Source organism: Artemia franciscana, chromosome 2, assembly GCF_032884065.1.
Source record: "Artemia franciscana chromosome 2, ASM3288406v1, whole genome shotgun sequence".
In the NCBI taxonomy this organism is placed as follows: domain Eukaryota; kingdom Metazoa; phylum Arthropoda; class Branchiopoda; order Anostraca; family Artemiidae; genus Artemia; species Artemia franciscana.
In genome coordinates, this window is record NC_088864.1 from 32,905,325 (window position 1) to 32,920,346 (window position 15,022).

The window sequence follows — 15,022 nt, forward strand, 5'->3', positions numbered from 1 at the left end:
AGGCATATCAGGGACCCGACCAGATTAAACTAGAAAAAGTCGCTTCCCCGATTTGACCATCTGGGGGGGGGGAGTGGAAGGACGGTTAATTCAGAAAAATTAGAAAAAATGAGGTATTTCAACTTACGAACAGATTATCGGATCTGAATGAAATTCGATATTTAGAAGGTCTTCGTGTCTTAGAGCTCTTATCTTAAATCTCGACCGGATCTGGTGATATTGGGGGGAGCTGGAGGGAGAAACCGGAAATCTTGGGAAACGCTTAGAGCAAAGATATCGTAATGAAACTTGGTGGGAAGAAGCTCTTGGCTCTTCTGACCTCATCACAAGTGCCATATGAGCTCTCTTGGCTCTTGTTTTTTTACTTGACCGCAGCTACCCGAACGTTTTATGTCTTATAATTACCACCTTGTTTTTTATGTATTTTTACCGATTATCGATTTTTAGATATCCGTGCTTAGTATGGTCTTGGGATTCTGTATTTCCGGTCATTCAGTTCAAAATTTGTTATTAAGCCTCATATTTTTGTATTGTTGATCGTGATTGAAATGCAAATTCTAACTATTCAAAATTACGCGGTGCTGATATTGAAAGAGGTCCGCTTCAAAATGTTTAATCTCTAATATTTTGAAGAATGTTTGCCGTACATAGATTACTTTCACTTTAATTTGACTTTCAAAAACAAGCTAGCTTTCATTTAATAGAATTTTAAAACATAGTTGTAGTGACATCATTGTCAAAAAAGCTTAGCTTCTAAATTTCACCAAATTAAAATACTTAAACTGAAGATTTAAGATACAATCAGGTGTTTTACTATATATATATATATATATATATATATATTTATAAATATACATTTATGACCGTATAAAAAACAAATCGGAAGTTATTCATAAAATTAAGTCTGAGATGAAAGTAGGTGAAAAGGAGAGCATTAATAGTTGTAATAACAAGCTGTTTCTAACACGGAAATAAAGAGAAGTAAAAACTGACTGTTAACCAGTAACAGAACTTAGGAACTATAGCTCAAATTAAATTAAGATTTTGAAGTACATTTGTGAATGTGAGGCAGCGAAAAATTGCATTTCTAAGTCGTTGGTAAGGTGAAGCAAGTTGCTTCGTAAATTAAAATTTGTTTTTTTGAGATTCGACAGTGGCCCTCTTATTTCTTTTTGTTTCTTCAGTCTTTTTGTTTTCTAATCCAAATTGATCGTAGGAAATTATTTTGAAGAATTGTTGCCGTACATAGATTACTTTCACTTTAATTTGATTTTCAAAAACAAGCTAGCTTTCATTTAATAGAATTTTAAAACACAGTCGTAGTGACATCAGTGTTAAAAATAGCCAAGCTTCTAAAGTTCACCAAATTGAAATACTTAAACTGAAGATTTAAGATACAAACTGGTGTTTTACAATATATATTTATAAATATACATTTATGACCGTATAAAAAAACAAATCGGAAGTTATACATAAAATTAAGTCTGAGATGAAAGTAGGTGAAAAGGAGAGCATTTGATAGTTGTAAAAACATGCTGATTCTAACACGGAAATAAAGCGAAGTGAATAAATGATGATAGAATTAATTTTTTTTCAGTATCTTTTCATCTGTGTCAGATAGTATAGTATTTTCTCCAACAATGACAAGTCACTTTGTCTCTCATTTTTTCTTTCGGAATCTCGCCATGGGTGCTTATTAGGCCATGTAGTCTGCACACAGAATAGTCTAGGACTGTGACTGAACATGCCGAGAGTAGCTTCCAGTCCAGGCATTTGAGGCGTAATATAGGCTAGCAGCTGTATGCATGTCCCAGGGGTGAGGTGAGTCAAATGCTATCTAATGTTCATTTGACGGAAGAATATAGGTGGCAGTGACTCAGTCCTGCTGTTTCACCAATCATTTGTAGTATGTCTACCATAGAAACTTCTCATGGAACATTTGCTGTCACAGACATCGCTTATCTGAAGATTGATTTAAAAAAAAGGAAAAAAAATCAAAAAAGAATTTTTCGAAGAAAATTTAAGAGCTATGCTAGAGCTTAAGACAAGCAGAAATAAAGCCCCATAATAATTATAACTTTAAACGACCAGAAATTACTATAAAAGAATAAATGAAACGCTAAGGAACAGAAATTAAACTAAATTATTACATCAAAGATAAAGATAACAGATACTCATATAGATGAATAACTAGATCCTAAAACGAGCAAAAACTTAGAAATGACTGAGTGTATTAAGTCAGAACTTTAAGGAAATGATAAGGGGAGATATATATTTCAAAAAATCACTAGTACAAGCCCCGAAGGGCAGAATTTGGACTTTTGAGTAAAAAATATTGTAAAAAACATGACAACTGGTAAACTTGTAATGACAAGTGGTATCATTCGTAAGTCAATAATTTAACTGTAAAATGTCATTTAAAAAGTTAAAAAGGTAAAATCTGGTCAAACTAAACAAAAGTAAATAATGCATGTTAAAAAAATGAAACGGACACTAAAAAAGGGGGACCAAAATAAGCGAATAAAGACAAAAATAAAAAAGGGAGAAAACAATACATATAGAAAAGTTAAAAGGGAAATTAAAAAAAAAGAGAGGGAAGGGGACCAAAACCAGCGAATAAATGCGAAAACCTGGGCAACATCACCATCTCATAGAAAAGGAGAAACTAGCGGCATCTTTTATTGATTTTTTTTCTTTAATTAAAGAAACAAAGGTTTTTTATATCTGGAGGTCGTGAGGAATGGCCGTGAGGAATGGGGGACAAAAACGGAATGGGTTCAGAAACAGCTCGAGGTGACCCAAATCTGGATGGGGAGTGACGTTTGGGAAAAATGCTTTCCATGCGAGTGTTCGCTATTATATTTTTGCTAAACGGAGGCCCAGTTTGATCCTCCTGCGCTCATGGATTTCCAACCTAGCTTTTCTTAGAAGTAGAGAGTATGACACCTTGTCTTCTTTGAAAATATATTCACAAGGCTTTTTTTGGATTGATTTAATTTTTTCTTATTCTTCGCGGGAGATACTAAGGAGCCAAACCGAAGAAGCATATTCGAGATGCCGGCAGAGAAATGAAGTATAAATCCTGAAGGAATGGAAAGGGGGCACGCTAAATTTGTTTAGGATCTTTTTGTTTGTTTAGAACTTTGTTTAGGAATTTGTTAGGAAGAGGTAGATATACGAATTAGCTCTATTGATGATATCTTTAACATTGAAATCCCGCTTTAAAATAGAAGAAATTATGACTTCCAAGTAATTTAAAGGAATTCCAAGAGGGATAGAATTAAGACAAGGGGTGAGGGTTTAAAGAAACATATTGCCATAATTATGGAATTCGAGGGATTTACTGTCATGTCTAAGTCTGAGGCGTCATCTCCAATTTCATTGAAGATGCTCATAGGGTTGCTTATTAAATTTCTGAAGCAAGTTTTAACAACAGTTAGGTCATCGACAAATTTCCATCTGTCAGGAAATTCCTTAGAGAGGCTGTTAATCATAGCTGAAAAAAGAAGGGGACCTAGGAGAGGACCATGGGTTGTTCTATTGTGACAGGAAGATTAATCATTAGAATAATGATTGATAGAGGATTCTGGTATAATGATTCTGATATTTGACAACATGCGATCTATTTGAGAAGAAGAAGGCAACCAACTAAACCAGGAATGAATCAATATTGAATTAACTGACAAAGTTTCTCAACTAATATAATGGGGTTAACAAGGTCAAATGTTTTTTGAAGGCCAATGGAAATTAAATTCAGCCAAGAATTAGACTTGTCCTAATGTGATCGATAAGAGAAACAAGGTAGTGGGAGGTAGAAGTGGGTTTAAGGCTCTCGAATCGCCTCAGGTCAGTAAGAGGCAAGATTTTTTTTTCTTTGGACAATCTGTAAGGAATCCTTCACATAGTTTCGAGAATATAGGAGTGAGAAAAATGGGGAGACGTCTTCAAAACCAGGCCTTCCGTTTCACCATTAAATTTCAAGGCCTTGCAATAGGGACAAATTTTAGACATAGTCCCGATTTGAACACATCTACTCAAGCTATAATCATCGACGGGGCTGTACCTGAATGCCAGGCGATAATTTTGACGTTATTCTTGTGATTCTGGGCACGATTTTTTTTTGGTAATTTCTCTTTGAGACGCAAGCCTATTTTCACGCTGTTCTTGTGATTCCTCGGCACGCTGTCTTTTCTTACTTCCTCTATTAGCCGCAAGCCTTTTGGCATTAACTCTTTGAGCCGCTTCCTTGGCTGTTTCTTCTGCCATAGAGCAGTAACTTCTTATGGAACTATAAAAAAGTACAAGTTCTACAAAATAAAATTGTTAGAAAACCCAGTAGGTATATCTGGAATGTGTATGACACCTGTGCTTGCTTATGTCCTTGAAGCTCCTTGATGTTGGTCAGATAAGAAATTACCAAGCTCCAATGTTTGTGTGTACGAATGGCTTAGCCCTCAATGTTTTTAAGAGATTTTACTTAAGTAATAGTAACCTTCATAATTGTGGAACTAGGTATAGTGATAATATGTACCCTGTCTTCATTTAGTTGGTTCACCAGGATCCATAGCTATGAAATGCGCTAGTAGTGAGCATTAAGGCGGTGGAACACGTATCTGTTTAAAAGAAATTAAAAGAATATTTTTTGAGGGATATTTGTTGAATTTTTATTATGGAATTTTTGGGTGGATATGAGAGGAAGAGGGGTAAGGGACTGGGAGAGGACAGGCTATTGGAGCTAAGTGTAGATGAGTGATGGATATTGGATCAGTTGTCATTATTTTTCTTCTGCATTTCATTTCTGTATTATCCTTTGTCTCTGAGGACAGAGACTTCGAGTCCTTGTGTCGCTGCTAGAACAGGGGTCTGTGACGTCACTCTGTAAGCTCAGCCAGAGTCAAACCAACCCTAAATGGGTACCTAGAGAAATCTGGGGAAGGAAAACAGGAAGGGTGTGCGAAATGAGAGAATGGCTGTCATTCAAACGCAAACTTCCTTTGAATTTTATCTTCTGGTTTATACTAAAAATAGTAACAGTTTTTTTTGTTTTGTTGATCACTTTCTTTTTTTTTGCTAAGGTATGACAAAAATTTAAAAAGAAGACAGCAAGGAAATTCACAACCTGAGACTATTGTTCTTCCAAAGACCCAGCAATTTGGAGTTAGTTTGGAGTTTATCAAAGGAAACACTGGACTAGATATTCCTCCTGTTCTTGAATATTGTACAGAGTACCTGGAAAAGCCAGAAGGTTTGTGCATTACAAGTTCCGTTATAATTTAGCATTTAGGATTTTAAGCCGTCCAGAAGTGTGGTATGTTTTATTTGTATGGTTCTCTAAAGTTTAAAATCAGCGTACAATATAACTAATTATACAGGAATCATTTATTGCGTTGTCGTTTAATAATATTTAGCTGTTGTTTCTTTATTTGTTCGCCAAGTAGCGTTATTGAGCTGGAGAAGTGAATTGAAAATTGTCATTCGAATATTTATGGCTTGTCCCACCTAAACTGTTATTACTAAACATATCAAAACTTTGCTTTGAACCACGAGATTGACACCTTTGTGTTCATTGGTCTCAGAAAAAAAAATATTAGCCTTTTGGAATGGCTGGTTTGAGGGGGCATTAGAGGTGAATTTGAAATTTCCAATAGCAGCCTCTATGAGATGTTACTTATTTGGAATCTGCAAACAAAGATAATTGTATTTTATCTTTTCTTTCCTTTTTTTGAAAATACTTGTACCAATAATTAGGAGAATGATAGCTTTGTAGTCAATTAAAATGAGGGCTCAGTGTAAGTATGCTTTACAGGCCGAAGAGTCGATATTCACCAAAAATGTTCATTACAAATCTGTATATCATATATTGTGTCTTATTCTCAAGCAGGCGGGGTAGATGTTTTACCTTTCTTGGTTTAACCCTATTTTGCTTTAGTGTTTTCTGTATTCTGATGCTAATTTACCCTACGCTTGAACACTTATTTCCTCTAACAGAACCCTTTCAGAAATAGAAAATAAGACACAACCAACTTTCTTTTCTGTGCAGATTTCATTTGTGTATTAATTTAGGGTGGCTCCTCCTAAAACTTTAAAGCTACTCTTCACTGTCCTCAACAGTCAGGGGGACAACCATACCTATTGGAGATTTAGACAGTGTTTTGTTAATGTATTTTTATCCCTATCTGGTGAACGAGTTTCTAATTTTATGGAGTGTTTAACCTTTATTTTCTATGCTAATTAGCTCCATTATTCAAATGTTTGTAACTTCTGGAACGTTTTCTTTAATAAGTTGATAAAACCGGCTTATTTTCCGTTGGGATTCCAGATATAGAACATCTTAAAGGGTCTACAATTAGAAATTCCTAATTTCCTTCCTTATGTCCCTTCACGGGAGCATTTGTGCCCTAAAGAAGTCGGTTCTACTAAGGCTCTACCAAGACCTGACAGTATATAGAAATAAAACTTGTTTTTCCAGCGCATTGTTTTGAAGGCATTCACTTGTAACACTTTATCAAAGACACTCAATGAAACGGTTCGATACAACCGTATTTTTAATGACCGTGAGCATTTAGTAAGTCGCCTGCATTGCCTTCGTAAAATATTGTATTTTATTACTAATTTAACTAGATCATTTCTAAATGAGACATACTTTTATACTTGGTAAAATAGATGTATATAAAAAATCCTTTGGTGCTAGGTCTGAATCCTAGCACCAGACCTAGACTGGTGCTAGGTCTGTTTCTTTCATTAAGAAACAGGAAATTTGGTTAGTACTCATTACGATTGTAAATATATGTTTATATTGTATATGATTAGTTTAAAGGCTAAATTTCTTGCTTAAGAGAATAATTTTTTTGTTCATATTTGTTTTTCAAAAAGCTTTTAATGCTGAAACATAAAAGAGTTAATGTAAAATCCCAAATTCTGTTGGATGGACTTTATCCTGTAAAAGTATGTTTGGGGTAGAAAAATGTTTTTTTCTAGATTTTCCGAGGTAGGATAAGAATTAAAATAAAATCGGAATAAATTTTCTAGAAAATTTATTCTCATATCTAGAAAGTCTAGAGAACTATAAAGTAAACTGAATGTTGGAAAAATTTGAGATTTCCTGGGAAACGCGATTAAGAAGATGAGCGAATTAAAGCCAGGATAAAACTTGCTTATGAAAAATGAAGCCTACTTAGGAAATACGCATAAAACCATGGTGAAATGCCAAAATTATAGCGATAGAAAACAAAAGCCTGACATTTTCTTGGCATTTGTCTCAGCCCGATTATGTTGAAAGGATTTTTTTTTAATGCAAAAGCAATGTTAGAGAAATTTGGATACTGCTGTTAAATTTGAAAGAAAGTAATTATATATAATTTATGCTAAGACACGTGCAACACTTCTAGAGTTTACTGACAAACATAATCAAAGCTGAAAACATTGTTTACGAATTCGAATCTATTCAACCAATTGAAATGTTTAAAATGTGATTATATTATCAAGCATTATGCTGTGTGACTTTTAGCCTACCTTGTATATTGTTATTTTGAACTAGAATGAGGTAAATAACCATGCAATTAGTTATCAGTGAGACATCTCTTAGGAATCTAACTAGATTGTGTCTAAAGATTGGAAAGGAAAGGAAGAAAATAAAACTTAACTAAGATAGGTCGCATATACTTTAATACAGAGGGGGTAACCACTGGCAGTTCCAGGGGGCCGAAGGGACCCCAGCCCCCCAAAAGTTTTTCCTGGTGCCCTCTTATCCTGTTTTTTTTCTTTTTTTACTTTTTTTGGAATAAATTTGTCAATTTGGTCAATTTTTGTCACAATCCCCCTTCTCCTAAGATTTTGATCATTGCCGCCCGTGTCACGATGAATCTCCCCCAAGATTTTGCTCTAGATCCGTCCCTGGGGCCAACTCTAGCAACCAAAAAGGAACAACCTCCAGCTAGACTGCGTTCTTTAAATGCGTGAAAAAGTGAACGTGACCAAGCAATACTACATTTCAAGAGAAAAAACTGAAGTGAACTATGCTTAGTTGTATTACTGATATCAATATTATATTTAGCTGACAAAGTTTCTTTATTTGCTATCTTTCAATTTGAACAAACAATGACAATTAGCGCTGAATCATCCTTTAAAACGTTACTGCAGCAACATCATTCTTGACAGTATGAACGCAAAGCAAACTTTTTATATGTAATGTTGGGTTAGGTTCCCGTGTTAACCTAACCCAACCTATATGATACCATATCTTTTCCATATTCATAATGAAGAAAATCTGAATATCAAGTTACACTGAAAGAAACACTGCATGGTCCTATCGATAGATTTCTTTTATTTTATCCATTTTTTCCCCCAAGGATTAGAGAATGAGGTCCAAGGGAAGATTAATGCGGTCCTTGATTTAACTATGTTAACAATTTGGTAAACAGGTATGCATCGAGTGACTAACTGCACTTATCTGAGTCTTTAAACCGACTTTTTTTTTTTTTTTTTTTTTTTTTTTTTTTTTTTTTTTTTTTTTTTTTTGTAAAAACCTGAAATTTAAAAACGAATTGCTGGTGTCAAAAAATTCCCAAGGACTGAACAATCTGTAAATTTAAGCATAAAAAAGAGATTGCTTCATAATCGTGATAATAATGTGTAAATTAGTTACGTTTACTTTATGATAAAAAATCATTTATTGAGAACTACCACCTCTCTCCCCCACGTATGCAACATCTATCAGTCCACTTACAGAGTGAAGGATTGCTTCTTTTGACTTTCGTTTTCCCCTATAACAGATTTCTGGTTCAATAATTTTGTTTGTTAAGTGTAATAGAAAATTCAAGGAATGCTTTATTTCTCTTTTTTAGCTTTAGAAACAGAAGGTTTGTTTCGTAGATGTGCAGTTGTTTCAGAGTTAAAAGCAGCCCAAGAAAAATTTAACCTCGGGGAAACTGTTGAATTTGGCCACAATGTACATTTAGCAGCAGTTTGTGTAAAGACATTCTTAAGAGAGCTTCAAGAGCCACTTCTCACGTATGATCTCTTTGATGACATTGTTCGGATACAAAGTAAGCGAAAATGGAAGTTACCTCTTAGTTGCAATCCCTGATGTATGATTTGTCACTGCATCTTACACTAATGGTTCCGATCAAGGATATTCGAAGTAGAGTATATAGGGAGTATAGGGGGAGACTATATAGGGAGACTATATGGATATATACATATATTTCCTTCCATTAAATCTGTGGCCTAATGCATCTGGGGACCTAGTTGAAAAAAAAAAAAAAAAAATTTCAACAACACAAGTTTTTTAAATAAAAGTAAAGAGCTAATTTGAACCTAAGACGTACGGAAATAAAGTCAAATAATGATTTAGTTGTAAAACGGACATATACCACTATCACTAAATAAGTAAAACCCAAAATGAGCTGAAGTTACAATAATGATTAGATTAACTTAAAACAAATAGAAACTACAGCAAACAGGAGTAAGGCTAACTTCTCATATGCCTTGTAAAGAACAGAATGTTATTTGTGCTTTACTCACAACAATTCTTTTTTGTACATGTCAGTTTTTAACTGGCATAACATCAAGACAAACCCCACGCAAAAAGGGGAAATCCTACTAACCATGGTTATGAGAGTACAATAGCGCTACCTAAGTAAAGAGTAATGTGGGCACAATGATTTTTTTTCAATCAAAATTTTGAGATAGCAATTTTGTTCAGTAGAGTTGAAAGGTCCATTAATTATGTGTTTTGAGATGACAAACCCGCCCCCACCACAGCCCTCAGGGCAAGAGCTATAAGTTATATTAGTTGCCCATTATTAACATTTCAGGTTTTATGGAATGAGTGGTCGATAAACTTGGGAGGGGGTTTGATTCGATTGAAAATCAGAAGCTCTGGTGTCTTTTTAAGAGTCAAAAGTCATCGGAGGGCAATATGTATTCAAAAGAGATTTTGATATAGCCATTTTGGCCAAAATAATCCAAAGACCGTTTAACAAGACCTTTTGGGCTAACCCCTCCCCCCTCCGAGCCTGGGGGCAAGGGTTATAAGTTATGTCCCGGTTGTATATAAGATTTTTTTAAAGGGGTGGCCGTATAAATTTTAGAGGGAGTCCATTTGATCGGAAATCAGAAGTTTTAGTACCCTTTTTAAGAGTTGAACTGATCGGAGGGCAACTGACCCCCCCCCCCACACACCCTCTTGCATAAGAAGCAAATAAGCTTCTTATGCAATGGATGGTCGTATAAACTACAGTGGAGGCTCATCTCATTGGAAATTGAAAGTTCTTGATATAAGAGCCAGAAAGCGATAGGAGGGTAACTAGCCCCTGCTCCTTCCCCGACGCCCTCTATTCCCCAAACGTATCTGATCGAAATTGTAAGATAGCCGTTTTGTTCAAAATAGACCAAAGAACATATAACAATGCCTTTAGGTTGGAAACAATTCCCCAGAGCCCAGGGGCTAGGGTTGTAAGCTGTTCCAGGCATGTATTTTTTTTTATGGAACCGATAGTCGTATAAACTTTGTATGGGGCCCATTTAATTAAAAATTTAGAATTCTAGTGTCCTTTTTAAGGTTCAAACGTGATCGGAGGACAACCAGTCCTCCCGTTATTTCCCAGCGCACCCATAATTTCCCATAACATGTCTGATTTTCTGATTACCACTCCACTCCAAAAAGATGAAGGGCATTCAGGTGAGCCTTTCAGAGAATGTTGAGCGTAGTGTTGAAATAAAACAATGCCCTTTATGTGCATACGGGTTGTCAAACAGATATTAAATTATAAGATACTATGGAAAGGATGGGTTTTGGCTAGCTCCTTGCACTTTCCTTTTTTGCCACAAGCAATGGTTTCTTAAACTGTTTGAAGCAAGCAAAACCGGCTATTGAGGTCTGGTTCTCTGTTCTCACTATTGATTGTTAGAGGTTTGCTGGCGTTTTACCTGCTTACGTATTGCGATGCTTTTTCTACATTATCTGTTAGGTATCATAGGCAGTGTAATAGCAAGCGCAATATCGTTTTTGTAGCTATTTAGTGACCGTAGGATGTTTTTTAAAATTGCGGGATAACAGGGGGGGGGGGGTAGTAATGGATATTTCACTATCCAGCAATCGGTAATCTTTTTTCAGGGGTTCCTCGCAATTTTGGGTACCTACACTGAATTTTCTAATGGGCACTACTCGACATTTCCCTATCCTGTGATTGCAATCTCTTTGTTGCTATTTTGAAATGTCGTAGGTCGTCTTCTTATATTTTAGTATTGCTTGGGGATAGGAACGAATAATAAGGTGTACAGGGGGCAGACCCTCGCTGCATTTAGCAGGATAACGTGGGATTCATAACATATTCTTTCTTTAAGACCTAGTAACCCCTGAAAGAGGTTAAGACATATTGTATTACATATTATTATTCAAAACTAACAGACTTGTGTTCAATTTGTAATTACCCCTGCATAGAATTTCCTAGACATCTCCTATACATCTACTATTCGTGTTACGACTTTCAAAATGGTATATGTTATAAAATTGTTGAAAAGCTACTCCAACATACAAATAGCAAGGCGAACTGGAGATTCTTATAGGAAAAAAATGTAAAATATTATTTTCTTTTTCCATGGGACTGTCAATAAAAACGAAGAGAAATTAATTTAAAAATCTTTTGCTAAAAAATAAGTTATTCAAAGAAAAGTAAAGAGCTCCATTAAACCAAAAATGAGCAGTTATTTTCCAAGCGTAAAACTACCACAAATCACCATCAATAAATAAATGAAACTAAAAACGAACAGAAATTACAATCAATAATCGAATCGAACTTAAAACGAGCAAAAATTAACTTGAGTAGGGTTGACAACCCCCATGTCTTCTCAAGAACAGAACATAATTTGCACTTTAATGAAAACAAAATACATTTTAAATGTTTTCACTTATTTAACTTTAAAAAATTAAAATTATTAAGACTTCAAGGAATAAATATCAGTATGTGCATATTATTTTGACAGTCCATGTTCATTTACTTTTTGATTTTTTTAAAAAACATATTGAGGGAATACTATCCCCTATAAAGTTTTTTCAACGGTTATCTCAGGAGATCTTAAAACACATGCTCTAAAACGTACTTTTTGTATTCAACCCAATCCATGTCTCTGGATTGGGTTGGAGGTTTAATTGAGTTGATCGGAGCATGCGCATCTTCCTTGCGCATGAGCATTGAGCTGGAGCTTGTGCTTTGAGCTGGGCAACTGGATTCTGGATTTTTTTTTTTAATATTTTTTCCCCTGTTCCTTCCTGGCCATAGACCCTTACGGAGGAGATTATGCTGCTATCGGTTTTTGTTGTAAATTTATTGACAAATAAAAGAACTCGGAACTCAGAAGACCTCGACATAACATCCTTTTATCCTCCCCCCTGCAAAATTTTGTCAGATAAATTCTATTTTATTTATGATTCCCGGATCCTCATCTAGTCGCTTTTCTTGTTGCCTGGACATTAGGAATAATTTCATATTTAGTTCCTTTTTCCGTTACAAAGATCTTTCCATATTATTGTGTTTATATATGTTCTTTGAAGCGTTTTAATAGGGTGACGTGAAATCAGGATAAGGGTATCTAATTTTCTTTTTTTTATCCCCTCTAGGACTTCCAAGAGAAGATAGAGTTGCTGCTGCTCGGACTCTCGTTCTGGACAGACTTCCGGAGCAAAACTATAAAGTGCTGAAGGTTGTTTTACAGCTTTTGGCAAAGGTAAGCAATTCTTCTACTAATTTTGTTCTATTTGTTTATTAGTATAAATACTTAAATTCTTACTCCACAAGATAAATGGGAATTCAAGTAGTACTTTCGGAAAGTTAGCTTGAACTGTATTTTCTTGATCTAGCTCATTTAACTAATAACTGATCAACTAAAATTCGGGGATTAAGGTTAGAGAAATCCGTAAACAAATCTAGACCATTAGAATTTTGACTGTATATTGAACCAGGTATCATCAGCGCAATAACGCAAAAAACAATTCAATATAGAGAAGCTAAAATTAACATGTAAATATCAAAAGAAAAACTCTTGGAGAACGCATGCTTAAAACATAAAACTAATGTGAAAATTAAAAGGAGAAATCAAAAAAAGAACCTGCCATAAAATGGGTATGACCTAACCAAGAACAGAAAAGAAACCAATTGCATAAAAAATTGAAAAGCAGACAAGATTTACTCCTGCGAGTTACACATCTGTCAAAATCAAATTACAATCCCCTTTTTTATGTCTGTGTAGCTGATGCAGCATAGTGCCTTCTTTAACAGTAAGCTAAATATTCGTGAGCTATATTCAGTTATTGAATTTGTTAGTGTAAAGTTTCGTTTTTAGTGGAATTTCATAATATTTTTTTTGTCGTTGCTGGTGAGGTCAGTTCTAGATATTCGAGTGCTAACATAGCAGCTTTTAATTATAAATTCATAAATTTAATCATTATATGCTACCTTGTATTTCTAATTGTCCTTTAATTTACTTTCAAATATCGAGCAAGTTTAGTAGTGATAATCATGACATCGATAAAGGTCATCAGTAACAAATTTTAATATTAAATAACTAATTATCGTAGGCCGCGCAATAGCACTGGCTAAGTTAAGAGCGATGTAAGCCCAATATATTATTATTTGTTTTTCTTTTTTTTTAGACCAGGGCTCTTCAAATAGAAGAAGTTATCGTAGAAACTTCGAAAGGGGCTTATTCGATTGGAAATTGAAAGGACTAATGCTCATTTAATAGTCGAAAGTGATTGGGAGGCAACCTCCCCTCCACGCCCATCATTTCCCGAAACACATTCAATCAAAATTTTGAGATAGCCATTTTACTCAGTGTAGTTGAAAGGTCAAGAAATAGTGTCTCTGAACATGACAACCCCCCCACAATCCTCAGGGCGAGGGTTGAAAGTTGTACCCTGTGGGTATGTAAGGTTTCTATAGAAAGGGTGGCGGTATAAATTTCGGAGGGGGCTCATTGGAGTGGTAATCAGAAACTCTAATGCCCTTTTTAAGAGTCAAAATAATCGGAGTACAGCTACCCCCCCCCCCACACATTTAGTATTTTCCTGAAATGCATCTTATATTAATTTTGAAATAGCCATTTTTTCAAAAAGTAGTCCAAAGATCACATAACAAGGCCTTTTGGGTTGACACAGCCCCCTCCCCCTCCCCCAGAGTAGGAATGGTCGTGTGAACTGCCAAAGTTTAAGCTTTGCCTTTAAAGAAAAAATTGCTTATTTTTGAACATACTCTCTTTGTCAAAACGTTTTGAGAATGAATGTATTCATTTAAACGTATTTGCTTTACGGTTTTCAGTAAGACCGGATGCGGCAAAATCTTCATTTGAAGTTGTTTGAAAGATACCATGCCAATAAAACTCTAGCAATAACCAATAGGCTATTTTTGTTTTCTAGCGTCGGTCGTTTATTTTGTCCAATTGAATGGTAGACTGCGTAATTATGTGCTTAAAAACAAGGAAACTTAACACTGAAAACTGGTAATTTTCATAGGGCTTTTCGATTGGCTTACCTTAAACACTGTGTTGGAGACTAAAATTGTGTTTTGCGGAGCAAAATAGCGATAAATTGTAGTTAATTGAAGTGCTATATTTTTTGCTTCCTAAAACAAGCATTCGAGGTCAACAAATTCCTTTCAATGAGATTTGCCTTTCTATTTTCTTCAATCACTGTTTTATATTATGTTGTGTGAAGAACTGCATTACTAAATTTTGGTTAAAATTTTTGGCCCCTATTTTGGTTAAAATCGTTGTTTTGTGGTACAAAATGACCGAAATCTGCACTCCATTAGATCGTGGTCCTTTTTATTACTTTAAAAGAGTGTTAGAACTTCAAATTTATGTTCGACTAAGTCCTCTTCTGGTATTCTACGAACCCAAGAAAAAAACACATATAAGTGACTACCTTTCTCAGTAAATCACAAAATTCCATATTTTCGTTGACAATCGACTTACATAATTTCTAGCTTTCGTTTTATAATTTTAGTTAATTTTGGCTTACCGGTTT

At 34.9% G+C, this 15,022-nt stretch overlaps 1 protein-coding gene across 1 annotated transcript in view; it reads left to right on the plus strand.

Annotated features, from left to right (window-relative positions):
• LOC136040267 (rho GTPase-activating protein 1-like) overlaps positions 1-15,022 on the plus strand; it is an 82,287-nt gene that overhangs the window by 60,146 nt on the left and 7,119 nt on the right. Inside the window, exons 7-9 of the mRNA XM_065724502.1 lie at positions 5,076-5,245; positions 8,844-9,044; positions 12,620-12,726. Of these exons, the coding sequence (XP_065580574.1) occupies positions 5,076-5,245; positions 8,844-9,044; positions 12,620-12,726 (478 nt within the window). The remainder of the gene's footprint in view (positions 1-5,075; positions 5,246-8,843; positions 9,045-12,619; positions 12,727-15,022) is intronic.